At 49.3% G+C, this 24,939-nt stretch overlaps 1 protein-coding gene across 6 annotated transcripts in view; it reads right to left on the bottom strand.

Moving 5' to 3' along the window:
• The window catches only part of ZMYM3 (zinc finger MYM-type containing 3), a 451,345-nt gene that overhangs the window by 161,453 nt on the left and 264,953 nt on the right, over nucleotides 1-24,939 (bottom strand). For 4 of the 6 annotated variants that reach the window (XM_078640225.1, XM_078640224.1, XM_078640229.1 and 1 more), the window contains 5 exons: nucleotides 24,102-24,294; nucleotides 22,208-22,269; nucleotides 21,052-21,208; nucleotides 18,917-19,032; nucleotides 13,159-13,333 (listed from right to left, as the gene is read on the bottom strand). In XM_078640225.1, the coding sequence (XP_078496351.1) occupies nucleotides 13,159-13,333; nucleotides 18,917-19,032; nucleotides 21,052-21,208; nucleotides 22,208-22,269; nucleotides 24,102-24,294 (703 nt within the window). The remainder of the gene's footprint in view (nucleotides 1-13,158; nucleotides 13,334-18,916; nucleotides 19,033-21,051; nucleotides 21,209-22,207; nucleotides 22,270-24,101; nucleotides 24,295-24,939) is intronic. The other 2 variants (XM_078640226.1, XM_078640230.1) reach the window with 1 other exon arrangement.

Consider the following 24,939-nt stretch of genomic DNA (forward strand, 5'->3'; position numbering starts at 1 on the left):
GCCAGGCATGATCATTGCATTATTTGCTGCACCTCTCGGCACCTAACTCGACTCTGTGCTGGCTTGCGGGAGGGCAACAGGAGTTGCGGATACGAAGTGATCTCCTTCATGCAGTCTCCCATGGACTCCTGATCAGCCGCTAGCAGCCTGCAACCCCACATACATACGCCCGACATTGCGTTTGCCAAGACAGGTTAACCTGCACGGAGCAACTGAAAGGGCAACGCCTGACTGCCTTCTTAAATGAGGGCTGGGAATTGGGTCAGCAGTGCAGAACCAGAGACTACTACAGCCTAGGACCTGTAACCAATCACATGCATGAATGAGAAAGAGACTATGAATAAATATGACCCATATTACAAGGTGGTAAGGGTCAACTGCTGAAAAAAATTATTACCCGTGCAAAGCCATCCTGGACACAACTTGGCCCCCATTACAGCATTTAAGGACCCAACCAACAGATGGCGAGATTATCCACAGAATGTGAATCCATCAACAGTAAAATTAAATTTTACCCTTGCCACTAATTCACAATGTCTGCTAGAATGGAATAGCAAACTTTACAAATACTGAAAATAAAGAAATTGGGCCCAGGATGACGTGCCCCCTATTCCTCCTTACAGAAAATAAAGATGTAAAAAGAAAAAAAAAATCACATTCAATCCTTATTATCCATAATTGATTTCTCCTTTCTAACCTCGCCGACGTGTGGGACTCTGAAACATGGCCCCCTTTGTCCTTTAAATGCCTGCACTGTATTTATTTAATTAAACAAATTTGATTTCATCACTTGTAAAGTGCTCTGATAACAAAAGCTTCATGGCATTGAGACGCAAACAATAAGATTTAGCAGAAAATTAGTAAGATATTTCCTCTCTCCCTTGAACGCCACACAGAAATTAATTTAGAACAAACCAACTGAGCTGTTTCTGATCTTTCATACACTAACAAGACCGATAGACTCTAAAGAATCTGATACTCTCACTCTGAATGGGGGAAACATGCTCCATTAGGAGTCTTCCCCCCCTAATTCTCGGTTGGAATCTCAGAATGATGACCAGAGTGGGCACCCAGTAAATACCATACCCTGCGGAATGAGTAAAAACAAATAATTTTCTTACCTGTCAGTGTAGTTTTGCAGCTTGAAGATCTTTCTGGATTCACTATGCTGTGCATTATTCCGCGGTCTTGTGGTTGGGTCCGGATTCGTAGTCTTTTTTTTTTTTTTGTAGCCCAGGTTGGCGTCGGCGTCACACCTCCTTGGGTGCATTTCCGGTGACGTCGGCATGCTTCCTGCAGAAGCTCCCACTCTTGGGCGCCATCTTCGGGTTCTTTTTTTCCGTGTTTCTTTCGTTTCCGAAGTAATGGCAATGTTCTATTTAGGTGATATTTTACCGCTTTGTACTCTTAAAGTCCTTTCTTTTTTAACCATCTCTTCTCTCTCCAGCCTCATCTTTCTGGCGGAGGTGGGTGGGTTCGCTAGTGAATCCAGAAAGATCTTCAAGCTGCAAAACTACACCGACAGGTAAGAAAACTATTCGTTTTGCAGCGTGAATCTTTCTGGATTCACTATGCTGTGCATAGATTTTGTAGCGGTTTCTCATCTCTGTGGCGGCTGGGTGGAAGATGAGCGTTGGTTATTGAATATGTGCTGGAGCACCTTTTGTCCGACTTGTGCTTCCTTGTTCATCTGTATATCCACACAGTAGTGCTTCGTGAACGTGTGCACCGAAGCCCATGTTGCCGCCAGGCATATGTCCTCTATGGGTGTGTTAGCCAGGCAGGCTATTGTAGCACCATTTTTTCCTAGTGGAGTGGGCACGTGTCCCCTCTGCTAGATCTTGTCCTGCACGTTTGTGGCAGAGTTGAATTGTCTGTGCGATCCACCGTGCAATAGTCTTTTTGGTTCCTGCCTTTCCCATGAAACTGTTGGCGAATGACACGAAGAACTGTTTTGATTTCCTGTGTCCCTTCGTCCTCTCAATGTAGTGCATGACTGCCCTTCTGGCGTCCAGGGTGTGCAGAGCCCGTTCTGCGCTAGTTGTTGGTTTTTGGAAAAAACTCGGTATCTGTATAGACTGGTTCATGTGGAATTTGGATACCACCTTCGGCATGAAGTGTGGGTCAGTCCTCATCACAACCCTATCATTGTGTATTTGTATGTAGGGTTCTTGTAGCGTTAGCGCCTGAAGTTCGCTTACTCTTCGTAAGGACGTTATTGCAACCAGGAAAGCTGTTTTCATAGTTAGCATCTTTAGGGAGGCCCTGTGAAGTGGTTCAAAGGGTTCCTTCATGAGTTCCGTTAGGACTATGTTTAAGTTCCATGCAGGTGGTGGCACCCGCTTGGGTGGTGCGATCCTTTTCGCTCCTTCTAGGAATCTTTTAACCACCAGTGATGTGAAGAAACTACTGCACGTTTCTCCCCTTGTGTAGGCGACTATCGCTGCCTAGTGAACTCTTAACGAGGATGAGCTAAGGTTCTTTTCCAGCAAGTTTGTCAGGTACTTTAGCACTATGGAGTCCTTCATTTTATTGTGAAGTCTTTCTTTCCTGCACCACATTGTGAATCTTTTCCATTTCGCAACGTAGCACTTCCGAGTGCTGGGCCTTCGTGCCTCCCGAAGGACCCTCAGGGTGCTTTCTGGTAATCTCAAATCTGCAAACTCTATGTCCTCAGGAGCCACGCTACTAGACTCCGGCTCTCTGGCTCTGGGTGTAGCACCTCTCTGTTCTGCATGGAGAGTAGGTCTTTCCTCCTGCCGAATCTGTGGGGTGCACACTGTGTCATCTCCATGATCTGCGAGTACCATGTCTGCCTGGCCAACTGTGGCGCGACCAGTATCAGGGTCATGTTGCTCGCTCTGCACTTGCTCAGCACTCTGTGCATCAGTGGTATCGGGGGAAAGGCGTAAGCAAATGTCCCGGATCTATCCATAGGGCATTCCCCAGTGACCCCTCCTCGGGCTGTCTGGATGCGAAGTTTTGGCATTTTGCATTCCGGCGTGTGGCAAACAGGTCCACTGATGGTGTTCCCCATCTGCCGAACAGCCACTTTGTCTCCTGAGCATTGAGCTCCCACTCGTGGGATGCCGATGTCTGTCTGCTGAGCCAGTCTGCCTGTATGTTGTCCTTCCCTGGTAGGTGTATGGCTAGCAGGCCTATTTTGAGAGGGATGGCCCATCTCCATATCTCCTGCGCCAGCGTTGAGAGCGGGGCTGACTGTGTGCCCCCCTGCTTGTTGATATAGAACATCACAGTGGTGTTGTCTGTCTGTAGCAGCACCTTGTGTTTGTACAGTCTTGTTTGGAAGGCTTTCAGTGCAAGGAAGATTGTCTTCAATTCTAGGTAATTGATGTGCCTTGTCGCATCTGTTGGCGTCCACAGTCCCCTCACCTTGAGCTCCTCCATGTGAGCGCCCCATCCCTTCAGGGATGCGTCTGTGGTGATGGTCACTGTTGGCGTTGGGGGCGTTAGAGGCTTTCCCCTTGTTATGTTCTCCATGGTCCACCATGTCATCTCCTTCTGCACTGCGTGCGTCACAACCACTAGATCCTCCCAACTGCCTGTAGCTTGTGACCATTGCTCCTGTAGCCATTCTTGAATGGGTCTCATGTGGAGACGTACATTGGGTACCAGGTGGATGCATGATGCCATCATCCCCATGATCTTGCTCGCAGTCCTCACTGTCCGAGCTTGTCCCTTCCGGTAGAGGCGAGTTTCCCTCACCAGCGCCCTCGCCCTCTTCTCGCTGGGGAACACCTTGCCCTGTAAGGTGTTGATCTGTGCTCCCAGGAAGATCTTGACTTGTTCCGGCTCCATTGATGATTTCTTCCAATGGATGGAGAACCCCAGGCTTATGAGCGTGCTCGTCACTGTATGTGCGTGCTGCTTGCATTTCTGGTATGAGTTTGCTTTCACCAGCCAGTCGTCCAGGTAAGGGTATACGTGTATTCCTTGCCTTCGTAGGTGCGCTGCGACTGCTGCGAGGCACTTTGTGAAAACTCTTGGTGCTGATTTTAGTCCGAAGGCTAGTGTCGTGAACTGGTAGTGGCTTTCTCCGATGGTGAACCTGAGCATATGCTTGTGCTTGTGCTTTCTGTTCATTGGGATGTGCAGGTAGGCGTCTTTGAGGTCTATTGTGACCATGAAGTCCCCGATCTGCAATTGCGGGAGCACCTCTTGCAGGGAGGTCATTTTGAATTTTTGCGTTCTTATGAATTTGTTCAGGAACCTTAGGTCCAGAATGGGTCTCATCTACCTTTGGCACCAGGAAGTACGTTGAGTATATTCCTGTGTTTCTTTCCTTGAAGGGTACCCGTTCTATGGCCTGCTTCCGCAGGAGTTCCTTTGCCTCTTCCTGAAGACACTCTAGCTGTTTGCTTGCTAGTTGTTTTCTCTTTGGTTTTCTGCTTGTTGGCCTCCCCTCCAACTCTATGCAGTAACCGAATTGGATGATGTTGAGGATCCATTTGCCTGATGTGATTTTTCTCCATTCCTGGAGGTAGAATCTTAACCTTCCTCCCACTGGTGTTATGTGGTCGTGGATGTCTAGCTTGTCTTGATCCCTCTGTACGTGCTGCCCCCTGGGATCTTTTCTGCGGGCGGGCACACGGAGTTTTTTGAAGTCACTTAGAGGTGGGCTGCTGTCCCCCTCTTCTATTCTGGCCACATCCATTTCCTCTCCCTCGAAAGGACTGGCCTCTTTGTTGGTACTGCCAGGACTGCTTCTGCTGACCCTGCTGGGCCTGCGAGTCTGTCTGGTGCGTTTGTTGGAAAGCCTGGTGTGATGTACCTGGCTGGTTTCCACCTCTCCCGCTGGGGCTTCGTGACGGGGTGCCCCTTCTGCTGCCTCTGAACTGCAATGCTCCCATGGACCTTGCTGTTTCGTTATCCTTCTTCAATTGGCTGAGCTTCTCATCAACTGTTGTTCCGAAAAGCGTGTCGCCGTTGAATGGTGTGTTCAGAATGCTGTGTTGCACCTCTGGTTTGAAACCTGAGATCCTTAGCCATGCGTGTCTTCTTTCAGTGACACCCATCATCATGAGTCTGCTGGAGGCGTCTGCTCCATCCAGGGCCGTCTTGAGGCAAGAATTTGCCGCGTTCTTCCCTTCTTCAACTAGTTTTTCGGCCTTCTGCCTGGCATCCTGGGGCAGGTCCTTCACCAACTGCCCCAGCTCCTCCATGATCTGGTACATGTGTCTGTTTATCAGGGCGTTGGAATTAGCCATGCGCCAGTGGGTCGCGGCATTCCGTTCGATCCTTCTGCCCACCAGATCCATCCTTTTGCTCTCCTTATCCGGTGGTGGTCCAGAGGTAGTGGGTACGTTAGCCCTCTTCCTTGCTGTGGCCGTGATAATGGAGTCTGCGGAGACCATCCCCTGAATGTAGGGTGGGTCTTTTGAGGAATGTTTGTATTTTTTCTCTGTTCTGGGAGTTACTGCCTTGCATGTTGCGGGCTCCCTGAATGCTTCCTTCCCGTGGGCCAAGACGCTGTCGAGCATTGGCAGGTACTGGCTCTTTGTTTGTGTTGGGAGCAATGTCTCTAGAAGGAAGTCTGCTTTCTGCTTCTCTTCGTCGAGCTTGAGCTTGAATGCCGCTGCGGCAGACCTTATCACCGAGTTGTAGGCCCCGATGTCGTCCGGCGGCGAGGGCCTCGAGGGATACGTGTCGACCGCCTCCTTCGGGCTGTCGGTCTCGACATCCAGGTAATCCACCTCCTGTAAGTCAGAGGGGGCCGACTCTGCGTCCGTCCTGCTGTCCTCTTCCTCCCCATAGTTGTAACTATCGTAGGGATTCTCGTATTCTTCCTGGTCGTCGACCACCTCGACGTCCGGGTCTTGTTCTTCGGTGACCTCGTCTTCCTCCTCGACCACCTCCACCACCGGTGGCTTGGTCTTGTGAGGGATCGTGAAAGCTTTCATCTTTGCGTCGAATTCTTTCTTCCGCTGCACGATGTTTTCCATTTCGGCTTCGAGGCGCCTTCTCTTTTTCTCCATCTCGGCCGCGTGTTCCGCGTCGAATGGTTCGGCCGCTCTTTTCGGCGGTTGGCTCGGCACCGTGCCTTTCGGTGCCGAAGTTTTCGACGTCGACGTCGAACCGGATTTTGGGTCTCTGGTCGGCGTCGGTAGTTTAGGGTCCTTGTCCCTCGGCGTCGATCGATCCTTTTCGGGGACGATTTTTGACGACTTCTGCTGTTCAACAGCTCTCGGCGCCAGGGACTCCTTCTCAGAGGATCCGCTGGGCCTGTGAGTACTCGCGGACGCCTGGTGCTTCGGCGTCGGCGCTTTCGAGGCCTTGCCTCGTTTTTTCGAGACTCAGAGTCTCTCGGGTTCTTGGGGGCCGGAGAGTCTCCTACCTTATCAGAAGTCTTCGTGTAATCGGTCTCTACGACCGTGTAGCTGTCGTCTTCGGCGGCAGCGTTGTCCTCTTCCTCGGAAGACATCCCCAGATCGTAGAGGGACGGAGTCGGGGCCTTCCCCTGCAGGGTGGCGTGCGCTACCCTCTGTCTCTCTCTCACACGAAGGGTCTTCGGGGTGAAGGCGGAGCAGGCGTTGCAGTCCTCGCTTTCGTGATTCACCGGTAGACAAAGGTTGCATACCGGGTGCTGGTCCTTCTGCGCGTACTTGTGGTGGCAGTTACGGCAGAACTTGAACGGCGTGTTGTCCATCATCGAGCGCTCAGGCCTCCCTGGTCGCGTGTTCGTCGACGGTCGTCGAGGATCTCGATGAATTCGCCTTTTCCTTTGCTGACTCCTCGTCGATGAAGTCCCCTGGAGTCTTCAGATGACTTTCCATTGTGATTTCTGTATTTTCCTTTCTTCTTTCTTCAAAAATGTCTGGAGCCCAAACGGGAACGATCCAGACCGACCGCGGAAAAAAAGAATCTGAAGATGGTGCCCAAGAGTGGGAGCTTCCGCAGGAAGCATGCCGACGTCACCGGAAATGCACCCAAGGAGGTGTGACGCCGACGCCCACCTGGGCTACGAAAAAAAACAAAAAAAAACGAAGAAAAGACTACGAATCCGGACCCAACCACAAGACCGCAGAATAATGCACAGCATAGTGAATCCAGAAAGATTCCCACTGCAAAACTAGGTACGCACCTGAAGCACAAGTTACTACTTGTGTAACGATATATCTGTAAGAGACATTAGTTAGTGATAGATTCCATACCTTAGAATATCCCCAGGGGTCAGACTGGATCCGGAAAATTTTGCGTAGCAAAACCCCTGCGCGCCGGCAGGCGTCGTCCGCGGCTCCGCGTCCGTTGTCGGCGTCGTTAGCGCCGGAATGACGTCGGCGTACTTAGATGCCGCCCATGCGCGCTGACGTCAGTTCTTCTTTTTTCCACGCCAGCTAGCGCAGATCCGGAGAAGCTCTACCCCTAGTTGTCGATAATAGAAGGTGTTCTAGCAATGGAATGGTCCAATGGGGATGCCCCGATGTTTTCGAGCAAGCCTTGATAAGCTGCTAGAGGTCTCGTTCTACAAAGAGTGAACGATTGGTAGTTTCCCCCGTACCGCAGGACTTTCTATTATCGACAACTAGACACATATGGGATCTCGTGGATACCTGGTGATTGTAATATGATGTCAAAGCGCACACTATCAAATGATCACTTTCTCACCAGTTATATACCCTACCGAGGTTGATGCTTCGAGCCTTACTACATCTGTGTAGGAAGGTAGATCCCCGACTATGGTTGCCCCCAACTTTTTGCCTGGTGTTTTGCTGGTTTTCTGACTTAGTTGACCTGGGGCTCTGCTATTCAGGACCCCAGGCCTACTGCTCTATCTGTAAAATGGATTCCATGTACCTTAGGTACATATCTAATTGGATACTGAGTCACCTTATCAGTCCCTGTACAGTGTACCTTAGGTACCCAGGGCATAGGTGTACCCAGAGCCTACCAGGGGCTGCAGCATGTATTATGCCACCCCTGGCTGGCCATCCAAATCTGACACAACTGGCTGCACGACAGCTGGGGCAAGGTGGTGTAAACAACCTTTGCTTTAGATATAGTATTCCTATATCTAACCCTAAAAATGGACACCTATATTCCTATCAGTCACTCCTATGGCAGGCCTTAACAATCCTGAAGGCAGAGTGCGTGGAATAAGGTGAAATGGTGCTCTGGCATGAGCTGAGCCCGTTTGCAGCTTGCGGAACCAAGTCCTAATAGCTGTTCCATGATAACGCATACCATATACTCTTAAGTGCATTATAATCCTCGCGGTTATATGCCAACTCTGGTATCGCTTTATCAAAACATGTCGAGTAAGGTGTCATACGAATTGGAATACTAACCCCTCGCCAATTCTGGCGACGGGGTTAGCATTCCACCCTTCTAGAGGGACACAACATGTATGTAACCTGTAACCCCGGTTAAAGTCAGACATAGCTTTAGCTCCACAAAATGGATGCTGCCACCGAGACACAAGTCTGCCCCCCTGCTGCTGGGAGTCCTCCCAGAGCAGGAGGCAAGGACAAAGGGTTTCCTGCCAGGGGCGGTGCCAGCACCGTCCCAGACAGGATTTTGTGTATCCTAGGTAGGCAGGGCTTTAGAGGAAGGTGACTGCAAGTGGCACCCCGGTGCTCACTATGCATAGGCCGGCTGGAACCAGTTCCAGGGCCACTCCAGCCCCTGACCTGGGGAAAGCCCGCCAAAGGAGAGGGGTGTAACCACCCCCCTCCTAGTCCCACCCATAGGGCAGGACTTAGTCGCGTGCCAGCCCCCTTTTTCAGGATAAAGGTAGGAACTGGCCCCCTTCCAAACTAGATCATCTTTGAATCCTGAAACTACTTTCCACGAAAGGAACTCAAGACTTCTTCCCAAGATTCTCCCTTGTGACTAAGGAGTAGTCACCCTGTAGCAGCAGGCACCAACCAAGCATCGCGGTTTGTTGCCAGTCTCTCCTTCGGATCAAGACTGCTCCAGCACGACGAGAACCGGCTTCCCTGGCACCTCTGACCTCAACCTACACCATCAGCCCAGCTGTGACCCGTGGGTGCGACGAGACCTCGAGGGACCGGCCATCTTCAGAACTGCACGACGCTTGTCCAGCACGACTCCCGAGTGACCCTCGACTAAGTGCTTTGGGGTAAGAGAAGCCCCGACCCTGAGCAGCTCCAGCACCGAAGCTCAGCCCCCCTGCATCCACGAGATCTGCGTGGGGCCCTTCTGCTCTTTGCTGCTCACCGCGTTGTCCAGGTCGCTTGCCCGTTGGCTAGTGGCCCTCTCACGACGCTCCACGACGACAACTACTGCTGGTCTGGTTGCTCCAGACTAGCCCTTGCTCCCCTCCAACAGAGGAGCACCCTGGACCCTCCTGGTCCACTCAAGACGCCATCTTAGGTCCACCGCGTGGGCCTTGCATTTGTCAAGACTTGTTGCCCCAATCCTGGGTCAAGCGACGTCGACAGCAGAAACCTTCGTGGGACAGCTCGCACCTCCATCCTGGTCGCCGACAACGCCTCCTGGTCCGAGAGACTGCAGAGCCCAGCAGCGCCCACTCACCTGGTCGAGGTGACTTCGCCCGGTGCCACTCTGGTGCCCATCTAATCACTGGCTAGTGATTCAGAACTTGGTCCCCTCTGCTTTCAGGTCTTCTTCTTCCCTGATCCAGACTTGGATCACCACTAACTTTTCTTCACTGGCCGCCTGCCAGCAACTTCATCTTCAGGCTCCTGGTTCGTCAACGTGGGTTTCCGACGCAACTTCAACCCTATGCAGCCGCAGCCCCTGGGCTAGGTAAACCAAGTACTCCGGTGCTTCAGCATAGTCCAACACTCCTAGTGTTCGGATCCACTCTTGTTTTCGACCCACCTAGTCGGGTTCGCCCGAGAACAGTAACTTTGCAACTGCTAGCCCCCATAGACTTTTTCCTGCCTTACGCGTGAGAGTTCCCACTCTGCACACGACGTCCACAGCCCTCCTGCATCTAATCCCAGTGTTTAGAATTGTAGGCCTAGCGATTCCTGAGTCTACAAAAGTATTATTTACCTGCTAGCAAGTTCGCATTCCACTTACTGTGTATATGGTTTTTCGTGCCCCTAGGGCATTTGTGTAAATTGTGCGACAAAGTATTTTCTTAAGAGTTTTGTTATGTGCTTAGCTCCCTGACTCATAAAGAGTTCAGGGTAGTCTTGTTATAAATAAATATCTGTTTATTTTCATAACAACTTGTGTGGTGTCCTTTCACTTGGTGTTCAAGGGGTAATGTGATGGTAGAACAGCTGGCTTAACACGCCCTCTAGAGTCTAAGCCTTAGACTGCTCGTATCCATGCTACTAGGATAGCTGGTCTATAAGGTTGACTTACAACCAATCATCAATAAGGGTTGTTTGGACTGATACAAAGTGCTCACTAGAATAGTGAACATTATATATCAGGCCAACTTCTCACAATCTGTACTAAAAAAAAGGGGCCATCAGTATTTACCCCAAGTTACTCAGGACATTGGTTATCATATCGATTATTCTGCTGATATACCGTCAAACTGGTTCACACCTGACGTTGCTCACTTGCAGTCCTTGGGACATTACACAATATATATTATTATTTCTGCCCTGACGAAGTTCCCTGGGTGGGAACGAAATGCGTTGGCTGTCTTGTGCACTTTTGATTACGGAGAAAAAATAAAAAAAATAAAAGAAATTTTAATACAACTGACGCTTCAACTGTCTACTATATAACTGGTGCTGCCTCCACGTTGCTTCAAGTTGTTTTCTAGCAATTGCAATACACCGCACCGGGGAATAATCTGCTCATGCAGATATGTCCTCAAGTAATATAATGCACCCTGCATTAGGGCTGTCCGGCCTGCTCTAGGGAGCACAGTGCAGTGTCATGCAGAGTCTGGGGGCATGTAACATAGGGTGTGTGCCATGTCGTGTTTTCATATTTGTTTGCACCATTTCACACAGCCTGCGATGTCAGTCTGTATAAGTTAGGTGGTGGGTCCCTTAGGGTGACAATACATGCTACAGCCCTTGGGGACCCTCTTTAGTAGCCACGCCCTAGGTACAAGGGGTACAATTTACTAGGGACTTAGAGGTGCTAAAGGTATTGCCAATTGGGGAACAATAAAACAGTTAACTTCTTTTAGAGTAAAATCACTGGCACTGGGGACCTGGTTAGCAGCACCCAGTGCACTTTCAGTAGAAAAAACATTTAGCAGGCAAAACGTGGGGGTGACCATGTCAAAAGGGCACTTTCCTACAACCTCTAACCGGATCAATCCCTCAGTGGTGACAGATCTCTCATGCCAGTGTCGAGCTGGGTGTGGGTGGGTCTTTTAGCATAGTCTTCAGCTTCAAAGCTAAGCACCTTTTAGGCGGCGGCTCGCTAAGCACCTTTTAGGCGGCGGCTTCCTCAGCACCTTTTAGGTGGCCGCTTGCTCAGCACCTTTTAGGCGGCAGCTTGCTCAGCACCTTTTAGGCGGCGGCTTGCTCAGCACCTTTTAGGCGGCGGCTCGCTAAGCACCTTTTAGGCGGCGGCTCGCTCAGCACCTTTTAGGCGGCGGCTCGCTCAGCACCTTTTAGGCGGCGGCTCGCTCAGCACCTTTTAGGTGGCAGCTTCCTCAGCACTAAAGACGACTTTGGGTTGAGCAGGGTCCACTAGCAGAGCCAAACTCGCAGGTTGGTGCCTTTTTAGGCTGGATTCTACACTCCACTCCCTCTGAAGTAGTGCTCTACCTCTGTCTGAGGACACTTTGGAGGTCAAGATGGCTGACTTGCAGGTCTGGGGCACTAGGCATGAACCTGGTCTTCTGTCCTTTGGATTTCTATGGTAGAAGCTCTGCATCCTTCTGTCCAATGTCAGCGGCCTGAAACTCTGGTGGAGTTAGACGATCAAAAGGCTGCCCATGAAGAGTCCAGCAAAGAATGGCCCAGTCCAGAGGTGGCACTTAAAGTCCAAACCCTAAGACAGAAGAATATCTGCGGTGTAGTCTTTACACTTGTGAATTGCGGACTAAGTGAGGAGTCCCAATAAGTCTTGTGACTCAAAACGTCTTTGAAGGAAAATACGTTGCAAATGTCAAGACCCATCATTAGAAGGCAAGAGTACGCAGTACATGGGTATCTACAACCAGACTCAATAGGAAACACTTCACCAACCAACATTGCAGAACCTTACCTGTGCGTTGTTCATTCAATGCAACTTTCTTTGCCTTCTTTTTTGTGCTCATCTGCCAACTGGTCTGTTACAATACGGCCTTTCAAGAGGTCTCCCTAGATTCTTCCTCAGATGTTCTCATTGCCCACCAAAATCTATGCATCTTGGCTGACAAACACCTGGTTTGAGAAGCCGGAAGTGCATTGCACCTCATTGCTCATCTTTAACTTTGAGGCTCTTGACCTCCAACAACTTGTCTCTGGATCAACTCACTGCAGAAGGCCCTATGCAGGTTTTCACAGAATCATGTCAGCTTTGTTTCCCACCAGACCACATCAACCTAGCAGAGATTTCACGGTCTTCTCAATTCACTTGATGGTAGGTCTCCTAAGCATGAAAACCTCATTAGTATCTTGCCAATCTTCAACGGTTAGGTGCTGATCGAAGGGGGCACTGCAGTCCTGCTTCAAGGTCAACCATAGTAGGTCTATGCCACTTCTGCCAAAAGCCCTCTACCCCACAACATAAACTTCACCCTGTGCAGTGGACTTCACCTTCATGCACAGTTTAAATTACATGCAAGTTGTACTTCTCACCACTTTGTTCAGTTCCCTGCTGCTTATTAAGTCTAGGCACACATTACACAAAACCCAAAACAAATTCCATCCTTTTTTAGAACGCAACTGCATAGGAGTATAACAACTTAGAATGGTTGAAACAAACATAGTGCTAGGGAGCAAGAAAAACTATGAGAGCTTTCAACACACTCTAGCATGAGTTACCAAGTTCTCGCTGAACAGGGTGGAACATTCTAAGTAGGCCAGTGTATAGAAACTCACGTCCGACTCAGAGGCACCTTGTGCAATGAGCACTTCTTTACTGCATGGTTGCCCAATATGAAAAGAAATACTCACCACTATAATCTGATCGTGTGAATTCTTTTAAAACCTCCTTGGACCTTTCCCACTTATTTTCCAGCCCCGGCAGAGCTGCTCCACTAACTGAAGCTCCTTAATCCCGTGAACTCCAAAGCACTCTTACCACAAAGGTCTGAGGATGCCTTGTCCAGCTCCTCTGCCTCAGCAATCATCTCAGCCATTGCAAGGATATCCGCCTCCAGAGGGTTGGACGGGATCTTCCCCTTCAGCTCTTCAATTGCCTCCACAATCTTATCTGTGTTTTCTAGCGTGGTGGGCAGGAACATTGGCACAGGCACCTGTCAGAGGTGAAAAAGAGGCAGTACAGTTTAATGTCAGATGGGATCTCATGAGGACACTAATCAAAATATACAACTTAATTAAACCTGGTAATTCCGAACACTGAGATATGGTTTACTTTTCAAGGGATACTGTGAGAATGTAGTTGGGGTGGTTCTCAGACCTCACCAAGTATTAAAGTCATTATTTTGTATCTGGTCCAGGTATATTACTTTAATTTAAACATTAGCTCAGTCCTGGGCATCTGGGGTGTAGGAAGGTAGATCCCTGACTATGGTTGCCCCCAACTTTTTGCCTGGTGTTTTGCTGGTTTTCTGACTTAGTTGACCTGGGGCCCTGCTATTCAGGACCCCAGGCCTACTGCTCTCTCTGTAAAATGGATTCCATGTACCTTAGGTACATATCTAATTGGATACTGAGTCACCTTATCAGTCCCTGTACAGTGTACCTTAGGTACCCAGGGCATAGGTGTACCCAGGGCCTACCAGGGGCTGCAGCATGTATTATGCCACCCCTGGCTGGCCATCCAAATCTGACACAACTGGCTGCACGACAGCTGGGGCAAGGTGGTGTAATCACCCTTTGCTTTAGATATAGTATACCTATATCTAACCCTAAAATGGACACATGTATTCCTATCAGTCACTCCTATGGCAGGCCTTAACAATCCTGAAGGCAGAGTGCTTGGAATCATGTGAGATGGTGCTCTGGCATGAGCTGAGCCCGTTTGCAGCTTGCGGAACCAAGTCCTAATAGCTGTTCCATGATAACGCATACCATATACTCTTAAGTGCATTATAATCCTCGCGGTTATATGCCAACTCTGGTATCGCTTTATCAAAACATGTCGAGTAAGGTGTCATACGAATTGGAATACTAACCCCTCGCCAATTCTGGCGACGGGGTTAGCATTCCACCCTTCTAGAGGGACACGACATGTATGTAACCTGTAACCCCGGTTAAAGTCAGACATAGCCTCAGCTCCACAAGATGGATGCTGCCACCGAGACACAAGTCTGCCCTCCTGCTGCTGGGAGTCCTCCCAGCACAGGAGGCAAGGACAAAGGGTTTCCTGCCAGGGGCGGTGCCAGCACCGTCCCAGACAGGATTTTGTGTATCCTAGGTAGGCAGGGCTTTAGAGGAAGGTGACTGCAAGTGGCACCCCGGTGCTCACTGTGCATAGGCCGGCTTGAACCAGTTCCAGGGGCACTCCAGACCCTGATCTGGGGAAAGCCCGCCAAAGGAGAGGAGTGTAACCACCCCCCTCCTAGTCCCACCCATAGGGCAGGACTTAGTCGCGTGCCAGCCCCCTTTTTCAGGATAAAGGTAGGAACTGGCCCCCTTCCAAATGAGATCAATCTTTGAATCCTGAACCGACTTTCTACGAGAGGAACTCAAGACTCTTCCTAAGATTTCTCCCTTGTGACTAAGGAGTAGTCACCCTGCAGCAGCAGGCACCAACCAAGCATCGCGGTCTGCTGTAAGTCTCTCCTCCGGATCAAGACTGCCCAGCACGACGAGAACCGGCTTCCCTGGCACCTCTGACCTCAACCTGCATCATCAGCCCAGCTGTGATCCGTGGGTGTGACGAGACCTCGAGGGACCGGCCATCTTTGAAGACTGCATGACGCTTGTCCAGCACGACCACCGAGTGACCCTCGACTGAGTGCTTTGGGGTAAGAGAAGCCCCGACCCTGAGCAGCTGCAGCACCGAAGTTCAGCCCCCTTGCGGCCCTTCTGCTCTTTGCTGCTCACCGCGTTGTCCAGGTCACTTGCCCGTTGGCTAGTGGCCCTCTTACGACGCTTCACGACGACAACCACCACTGGTCTGGTTGCTCCAGACTAGCCCTTGCTCCCCTCCAAAAGAGGAGCACCCTGGACCCTCCTGGTCCACTCCAGACTCCATTTTAAGTCCACCGCGTGGGCTTGCATTTGCCAAGACTTGTTGCCCCAATCCTGGGTCCAGCGACGTCGACAGCAGATACCTTCGTGGGACAGCTCGCACCTCCATCCTGGTCGCCGACAACGCCTCCTGGTCCGAGAGACTGCAGAGCCCAGCAGCGCCCACTCACCTGGTCGAGGTGACTTCATCCGGTGCCATCCTGGTGCCCACCTAAATCACTGGCTAGTGATTCAGAACTTGGTCCCCTCTGCTTACAGGTCTTCTTCTTCCCTGATCCAGGCTTGGATCACCACGAACTTCTTCACTGGCCGCCTGCCAGCAACTTCTTTCTTCAGGCTCCTGGTTCTTCAACGAGGGTTTCCGACGCAACTTGAACCCTATGCAGCCGCAGCCCCTGGGCTAGGTAAACTGAGTACTCCGGTGCTCCAGCATAGTCCAACACCCTAAGTGTTCGGATCCACTCTTGTTTTCGACCCACCTAGTCGGGTTCGCCCGAGAACAGTAACTTTGTGATTGCTAGTATCCATAGACTTGTTCCCGCATTACGCGTGAGAGTTCCCACTCTGCACACGGCGTCCCTAGGCCTCCTGCTTCTAATCCAAGGGTTCAGCATTGTAGGCCTAGCGTTTCTACAGTCTAGAAAAGTATTACTTACCTGCTAGCAACTTCGCATTCCACTTCTTGTGTATATGGTTTTTCGTGCCCCTCGGGCATTTGTGTAAATTGTGCGACTTAAAGTATTTTCTTAAGAGTGTTGTTGTGTGCTTAGCTCCCTGACTCATAAAGAGCCAGGGTAGTCCTGTTATAAATAAATATCTGTTTATTTTCATAACAACTTGTGTGGTGTCCTTTCACTGGGTGTTCAAGGGGTAATGTGATGGTAAAACAGCTGGCTTAACACGCCCTCTAGAGTCTTAGCCTTAGACTGCTCGTATCCATGCTACTAGGATAGCTGGTCTATAAGGTTGACTTACAACCAATCATCAATAAGGGTTGTTTGGACTGATACAAAGTGCTCACTAGAATAGTGAACATTATATATCAGGCCAACTTCTCACATGGGGCACAGAGCAGTCGAGCTAAACTCGATAAGTGGAAAACATTTATCAGTGCCAAAACAGTTAATAAGTTGGAAATACAATACAATAAAAAGCCACTGACATTTATAAAGATTGTATACATTTTACGGAGGGAATAGCCATCAAAATGATCAAAATCGCATCAGGGGAACCAGAGATAGTATTTTAGACGGTTTAGAGTTTCCTATCGTTAAAAAGCACAAAGTGCCAACCCTGGGTATCTAAACAGGGTAGAAGTGAAAAGTTAAGGCTGACCGCAAGTGAGCGAAGGTCAGCTACAAGAACCATTTTCACTCTGGTCAAAAGTTTACCTACTGACTTAGTCTTTTTTGGGAGGAATTTGATTGTTGGCGTGACTGGCAGGATCTGACGGAGGGCTCTTTAACAGCAGGGTGCTGCTCATCATTGGTCCCACGAAATCCTCCACATTCAAACTTAGAAACTTTTCTTGCAGTTGAGCTGCTTTCAGCAGGGCATATCGGCAAGCTGTATCTAACGGGTGATGCAACGCTGGCAGCTGTGGTCCGACAGCAGTCCTATAGTGGACTCTGGTTCTTTTAGGAAAACATTACTAAGTGTCCACTTCCGCAATCTTGAGGGTGATAGAGTGAACTCTAACACAAGTCAAGGGTCCAGGACCTTCTGGGCACCACTTGGCGAGTTAGGACTCAATCTCCCAGAAGCCGTTAGTGGGGTCTAGTTGGAACTGGTCAGCTGAGCTCTTCTTCGCTGCAGGTTTCTTGCAGCTTTTGAGTTCCTGATACTTAACAGGCTGGCCAACTAGTCCATGGAGTCCAACCTTCTGTCCTGGGTTTAAGTGGAAGCAGGTGCAGCCCCTGGGCTTCTCTCTTTAACAGCAGGCTGTGTCCTTCTTTAGAGTCCCAGTCCTTTAGTTCAGCAGGTGCAGACCTCCTCCTTTCCGCAGGTTTAGCAGTGTTCTGAGGAGGGTAGTCAGGGGTGTAGCTTTTATGCCTGGCACATGCTTGTGGATGAGCAATAGCAGTAAGATTCCCACAGGCAACCCTACGCACTCTTGCATCACTTCCTGGGGTTTGGCACCAAACAATCCCACAGTGATTCTCTCTGCCCAAATCCAAGATGTCCTAATCTTCCTTTCCAGAGTCAGAGTTCTGGACACACCTCTGTGGTGTGGCTAGGGAAATAAGGATAACACCCACCTCTCCCCCGGTTCTGGGACAGGGTTCACCCCAACTGGCATTGATGCCACTCACGATACTTAGACAACTGAAGGGCAGGCCTGTGTGAGCTACATCGGACAGGGACAGGCACTGCCCCTTTGAAGCTTGTGCAGTTGGTGACAACAGCCCCCTGGCCAACCAGTCAGGAGGAGGCCACATCTCTTATTCCCTTTCCTGAGAGCAATTCACATCTCCCAGCAGGCAACCAGGTCACAGCTGAGGATCATTTCAGAAAAGGTTTTTTCCCCAGAGTTTTATAAAGCGCAAACTTGACCCAAAGGAATCCGGTATCTGAGCGCTTTAGATGGACACTAGTTGCGTTACATAAGGACCCATTCATTTTTGTTGAGCACGGGGAGACTAAGTGATTTTCCCAGAATCACAGGATGTTGAGCGTCGTCCACAAGACTCAAACCTTGTACCCGTTAGGCCACATCCTCACCCCCAATAAAAGAGGCTTAGGGCAGGAAAATGACACCCTTTTAGGAGTGGTATTTTCATAATAGTATGGATTTTAAATTCCCATTAGAGTCCTTGAAGCAAGGGTCTAGCTATTCCAAAACTAGGTTGTGAATTACAGTGTTATAATGTAACCTAGTGCTTTTGTTGGGGAGACCAGCCTTGCCACAGTAAAAAAAGGCTTTTGAGATTTTTCACTGCCTGGACATATACAACTTAAGAACACCTGTCCATCTTTTTAAATACCATGTACCCTACCGTCTGGGCACTTAGAGCCAAACTTAGGGGTGATGTACCGTAATTCAAAAGCTAGGTTTAGGCCTCGCAAATTGCCAGTTTTGAAACAGCCATTCTAAGCTGCAGGAGCAGGCCTAGAATGGTGTTTTTTTCTATGTCACTGTAGTGATGGCACCATTAGCGAGCAGTCCACTAGTGGCATTTAACTTGCACGCACTGGGTACAAAGAGTACCATCCACTAGGAACTTCTAGGTAAGTTAACCGCATGCGCGCTGGCGGGTTTTCCCGCTGTGCGCTGATTTTTGAAAAACGCGTGGTTTGTGACAAAGCCAGCTCGTCATGCGCGTAGCGCAGGTAACGCCCATGACGAGCTGGCTTTGTCATCCGCGTTGAAGGGGTTAAATATGCCAATCAGGTAATAGCCAATTACACACACTTTAGGGATCAGACCACATACACTGGGCCCTCGACATCAGTGACCCAGTGTTCGTAGTCCGTAAACGAGCAATAAATCTAGCAAAAAGTGGAGGCAAAAAGTGGGTGCAATCTGGGAAAAAAGGCATTTCCTCACAGATATGAACTAAAGTTATGTTATGCTAAATGTACTTATTAAGCGTGCGACTCCCGGGAGGCGTTGCGGCGCGGACAGCATAAGCTACCTCTTGGGTGCAGATCCATTCTCAGCTCTGTGTCTGGTAACTCACCGGAACAGGGACCGACACGGGCACCGGCACTTTCTGGCAATACATATGCATGGGCACAGGTACGAAGATGGGGACAGGAATTGGCAGCACGATCACCTGTGGCTTCCAGTCCTCCTCTGAAGAGGAACAAGCAGAAAAGCAGATTTAGAATTTCATTGTGACGGCATAGGCTGTATAAAGTGGTTCCTAAACATCGTAAAACAGCTTTTGTAGAATGCTTACTTAGTCTTAGAAATCTGTCCGGAAACAGAGCTTATAATCATCCATAACTTTACACTCACATTGCTTGTGTTTAGATATGTGCTAAAAAATGGCCATAGTCTACTGGTCTGAGGAATCCCGTTAGCAAGAGAAAATGTACTGGATGTTCACTACTGCACTGACATTTCAGTATCCTGAAAACATGACCACTAGGGAAAAAATAGAATTTACATACCCAAGACATTCTTTTATAAAACCATGGAAAAATACAATGAAAGGATCGAAGCCCGCAAGGTGAAGCATGGCTGTTAACCAATCGCTGAATGAGCTTTAACATTCTAAACATCTGGGATCAAGCGTGCTACGACATCAGTTCTCACATCCAAGCCCACTAGCAATAGATTATTTTAGCAGCACTTTCCCTTCTGTTATTCAGCTGCGGTATCTCGCACTGCTACCCATCAGCCTACACTTTCCCTCCTGTGACTCAGCTGTTGTTTCACACTGCTACTCATCAGCCACAAACGTTCTCGCCTGTGACTCCGTTACAGTTACTCCGTTACTGTTACTCGCCGTTACTGGACAAAGGAGAAACAGTAGCCCTCATCCTCCTCGACCTATCAGCGGCGTTCGACACAGTCTCCCACCGCACCCTAATACGCAGACTCTACGATGCAGGAATCCAGGACAAGGCCCTCGACTGGATCTGCTCCTTCCTCTCCAGCAGGACGCAGCGGGTCAGACTCCCCCCATTCCTCTCGGACCCCACACCTATCACCTGCGGAGTCCCCCAGGGCTCCTCCCTCAGCCCGACGCTCTTCAACGTCTACATGGCTCCACTTGCCCCCATCGTCAGAACCTACGGACTCAACATCGTGTCATATGCAGACGACACTCAGCTCATCCTCTCCCTATCCAACGAGCCCAACACCGCCAGACGCAACTTTCGAGAAGGCATGGAAGCCGTCGCCAAATGGATGAAAAACAGCTGCCTACAACTAAACACCAACAAAACAGAAGTACTCATCATGGGCCCAAACCCCGACGCCTGGAGTGACACCTGGTGGCCCACCGCCCTCGGAAACCCGCCAACCCCCACAGACCACGCACGCAACCTCGGAATCATCCTGGACTCCGAGCTCAAAATGGACTGCCAGATCAACTCTGTCTCATCTTCCTGCTTCCACACCCTCCGCCTCCTTCGTAAGACCTTCAAATGGATCCCCCTCGAACACCGAAAGACAGTCACTCACGCCCTGGTCACCAGCAGACTCGACTACGGCAACGCACTCTACGCCGGAATAAACAAAAACCTCATCCGCAAGCTACAGAACATCCAGAACGCCGCCGCAAGACTGGTCCTCAACCTGCCAAAACACTGCCACATCTCCCAGCACCTGCGCACACTCCACTGGCTCCCCGTCGAGGCGAGAATCACCTTTAAGATGCTCATCCACGCACACAAGGCCCTCCACGGCACCGGACCAGCATACCTGAACAGCCGACTGCAATTCCACGCACCCCAAAGGACCCTACGATCAGCCCAGCTTTCCTACGCTGTGGTCCTCCACACCAGAAAGACCAGATCGGGAGGCCGCTCCTTCTCCTTCCTCGCGGCCAAGGCACGGAACGCCCTTCCGCTCCACCTCAGACAGACAACATCGCTCCCCATCTTCGCAAGAAACCTCAAAACCTGGCTCTTCGACAGACCCCCTCCTTGATGGAATGGAACCTGCACCCCCCCAACTCCCCCCCCACCCCTAGCGCCTTGAGACCCTTACGGGTGAGTAGTCGCGCTTTAACAAACTCCTGATTGATTGATTGATTGACTCGGCTGTGGTCTCTCTTGCACTGCCACCAATCAATCAGCACACAGGTATCAAACACTTGTCATCCTTCTCCATTAATTAGGCCCCCACATTCGCTGTACCCACCTGTCTGGCTAAGCTTGGCCCTAGATTCCACCTTGCAGCTGACTCCTCGGTTTGTCATTAAAGGTTTACACATGGCAGCTTTGTTTTTTCGAGGCGTTGGGGCCGTAGGTGTAGGAGGGGGTGTGGGTGGCTGTGCAGGTCGGGGTTTCACCGAATTCTGAAAAATGAAAAATAGTGATGAGATGATTTGAAACGCAGCCATTGCTCCCCAAAACATGGCTGGTGCATCAATAGGAGCACAGTTTCTACATTAACCACAAAACCCAATTGAGTTGGGTCCATACAAATGACCACTTTCCAACACTCTCTGCTGCCTAAAAGCTAAGCACTACAGCTCCACTTATACCTTTCAAAGGCCAACCATGCTCTCACCTTAAACCACCTTTCTTCTCTATGGATAGTATCTGAATGCATGTCCCACAAATCACACCACAAACTCTGTACACTATCCCAACGTACAGACTAGCCTCCACTACTCAACCATCGTAACTCATTCTGCGACACCCCTGCAGTGACCACAGAATAGCTGGTCAAGCAGCAAAATATGCTGGGCAGAAATACACCTTGAACTGGAGGATTGCTGAAGTATGTTTCTGAGTGGCGGCGTAGACATATATTCTGGGGGAGAAGAAATGATACTGTTATTTCAAAACGTAAAGGATGGCTGCACCTTTCAAAGGTTTGGGAGGTAATGTACCTTGGGTAGATGTGTACAATGTCCATTATGTGACTTTCCCAATTTGATGTGCAGTTCCCAGAAAGATGCCAGAGATAATAGAAAAACAACTTCCAATCCTCAGAAATTCCAAAAGGGTGTGGGGCATACAGGCTCTCACTACCAACACTCTGCAGGGTATAGACCTTGAGCGCCACAATTTTGCCGGGCCTGGGAAACTGGGATCATCACATAGCCCCTAAGACAATCAGCATAACTAATACCTCCCATGCCAGCATAGCGATGGACAGCTACATTTACATTTTAGCTAAATCTAGTTTACAACCCTTTCCTCACTTCCTTGTAACCTGAAATCCAAAATAAACTACTGTCTCCTCTAGAACTGTTGATGCTTCAATCATTTTCTCAAAGGGCCAAAGATGGCCTTTCCGACAGCACTCCGAGGTTAGAGGTCTTCACTGGTGATCTGGGCATTCTTACCGTATTTGTTTCCGGTTTGCTGGGGGTGGCTGCCGTTGGACTTTTAGCATCTGGAGACTGGCCTAGAATTTTAAAATAAGAATTAACTATTTCTGACAGATGAATGAACCCCAGTCCACAGGAATTCAAATCTCTCAGGAATATAGTTTCAACATACAAAAGTAGAGCTTCCAGGAAACAGCGCGCACCAACAAACAACAAATAATCATGCAGAAATGAGAGCGTCCCCAGCAAACTATGGGGTAAAAAAGGCATGGCGAAAGCAGCCAGCACCCCTCTCATCCACAATGTCTCAGTCAAAGTGCTTCTCCATTCTCCTTGCAACTGGAAATACCTCGAGCCACTTAAACCACTGTTCGGGGCCTTGTGCCCTACCATTCATTAAGCTCCAAAATCCCTTGGGTAACCACTAAAACTAAACTGTAAGTCACTCTGCTCTCAGACCATGTTTCATGAGGTCTGTACCTCTTTAAGTGCATTCCCTCCCCAACACACACAAAAACACACACATACACTTCTATTATTAGGCTGTGGAAACCTTTCTTCCAACAATCCCAAAGCTGATTAGGTGACCACCGCTCGCACCTTCCGTTCTCAAATACAGGATCGAAAACTACAACATGTGAGTTCTTGTTAGTATCTAGCAAACCTCAGAGACAATTCGAGCAGCTGGGTTATTGCCCTGCCATGGCACCTCTCAATTGTTTCACATGTCCACTGCCGGACTTTTATCCACTAGCTGGATTCACATCTTAACTTCATAATTCAGTAGGAAATAGACCTCTCATTCCTAAACTAACAGTTCAGCAGCAGCAACGCCCCTACACTACTTATCCCTAAACTGGCTCGGTGCAGAAGGCTAGCTCTTCCATTAGCTGGCACACTCTTAGCTGCTCTATAATGTCCAGCATGGCCGATGCATCTTTATCTTAAGCTGCTGAGATTCAAAGACAAGTCTCATCCTCTGAAGTTCTAATCTTCCACACAGTTCGATATCGATGCCACCCCACAGAGCACTGGTGTCAGGATCAAATCTCTATTCTTTAGCTGATGGTTGTGTGGGGTCCCTGCCCGTACGGACTGATTCAGCACACCTAGGTCGTTTCAAGAGCCCTGCAGGGCGCACGATCCCTCCACGTTCCATGGTTTAGGATCTATGCACATCTAGTCATTACCCTTGAACTGCGACCGTTCACATACAACAGGCTCCTTATCACTAGACATTTCTCTCAGCAGGAGTTACTGAACACAGTCTCCTACTCTTGGTTCAATAGTCTTGTGTCCACTTTTCGATGCTGCTAATTCTGCGTGCTTCATAATCACTCAGCAGCATCCAGAACCACCCAGTCTCCCTTTTCACTGTTCACAGAGGAACATAGTTGGCCCTTTTCTCAGCCCATTATTGTTCCTCACTCATAGTAGGCTCCATGCTGCGCTCTTCTGCCCGATACATCACTCCTCTTTTCTTCCCTACCTGTTGAGAAGTCTGTAAAAAAGACCATTGTTCCGTCTCCAATCTGTGAGCTATCCCTTACCCTAGAGTCTAGCAGGTATAGGGAGCCATAAGCCTCAAAGGGTTGCCAAATATCACAGGTGATCTCGCACTGTGTCTGTGTTCCTGATTTGACTGTACAGGTTAGCGCAGTCGCAAAGCCTTCGCTCTCGTATCAAACCCTGTACGCTCCAAGTGCTCTTTGACTTCGTGAAAGCTCAGCAGGCTCTCTGGCCCACATCTCCTTTCACGCCTCACAAGGAACCGGTTTGCCCTCTTGACCACCTCACAGATTGGAGCTCTGCAGCCGGTGCCCCTCTTTGCCTTTGCAGACAAGCCAAATATGGCCTGTAGTGCCTTTTTCCACTACCAAGTAATCCGCATCTCAAGATTCTTGATTACCGTACTCTCCCCTGGCTCGGTTCTTACTATTCAGCAGGCTCTCGGGTCCCTTCTGCGTGTCCAGGTTCGGCTGGTTCTGCTGGTTGTAGAATCGAAGGAGACATTGCTGGTTACAGAAATGCCTGATCTCACCTCGCCAATGAATGGTTTCCAATAATTTCCCTTGGCGCTTACAGGCATTGCAACGAGCTGCCTGCAGAGTAAAAAAGATGAAAATGATTAAGACACCTGCCCACGGACTCATTCCCACATAATATTCTGGTAAGAGATTAGTTAGCGTTATTACAAGTGTGAAATGGTAGAGCTGAACGGTCTACAAATGGCACAACCATGCATACCATAGTGAACTAGACTTCAATGTGCAAATAGAACCATATTGTAGGAAGCTGGCTCAGTATATACTATACCAAAATAAGGTAGTGTGCACAGAGTCCACTGGAACCCCAAAGGTAGGCAGAGGTAATAGTAGATCGCACCTTACTCTTTATTTGTGGTAGTGTGGGCGAGCAAGTAAGGCTTTATCAGACGGTACGGTTAAGCATTTCTTATACACACAATCAGCAAATGATGTCACACACTCAAAGACTGAACTCAGACCAATTTGATTTGTATAAAAATATTAAGTTATTTTATTTCTAGAACCAAGCCAAGCCAGGTGCAGGTAAGTGAAATAATAATTTACAAAACTTCTGCAATGTTTTTACATTTACATGCAGGTTCAAATGCAGTTGATTGAATTACAGGTAAGTCAATGTTTTGAAATCCCTGTTCAGTTACTTTTCAGATTACTTTGTACGCTACTTATTGGATTGCTTTTCAGATTACTTTTGGTAATCAG

Source organism: Lissotriton helveticus, chromosome 4_2 (genome assembly GCF_964261635.1).
Source record: "Lissotriton helveticus chromosome 4_2, aLisHel1.1, whole genome shotgun sequence".
Taxonomy (NCBI): domain Eukaryota; kingdom Metazoa; phylum Chordata; class Amphibia; order Caudata; family Salamandridae; genus Lissotriton; species Lissotriton helveticus.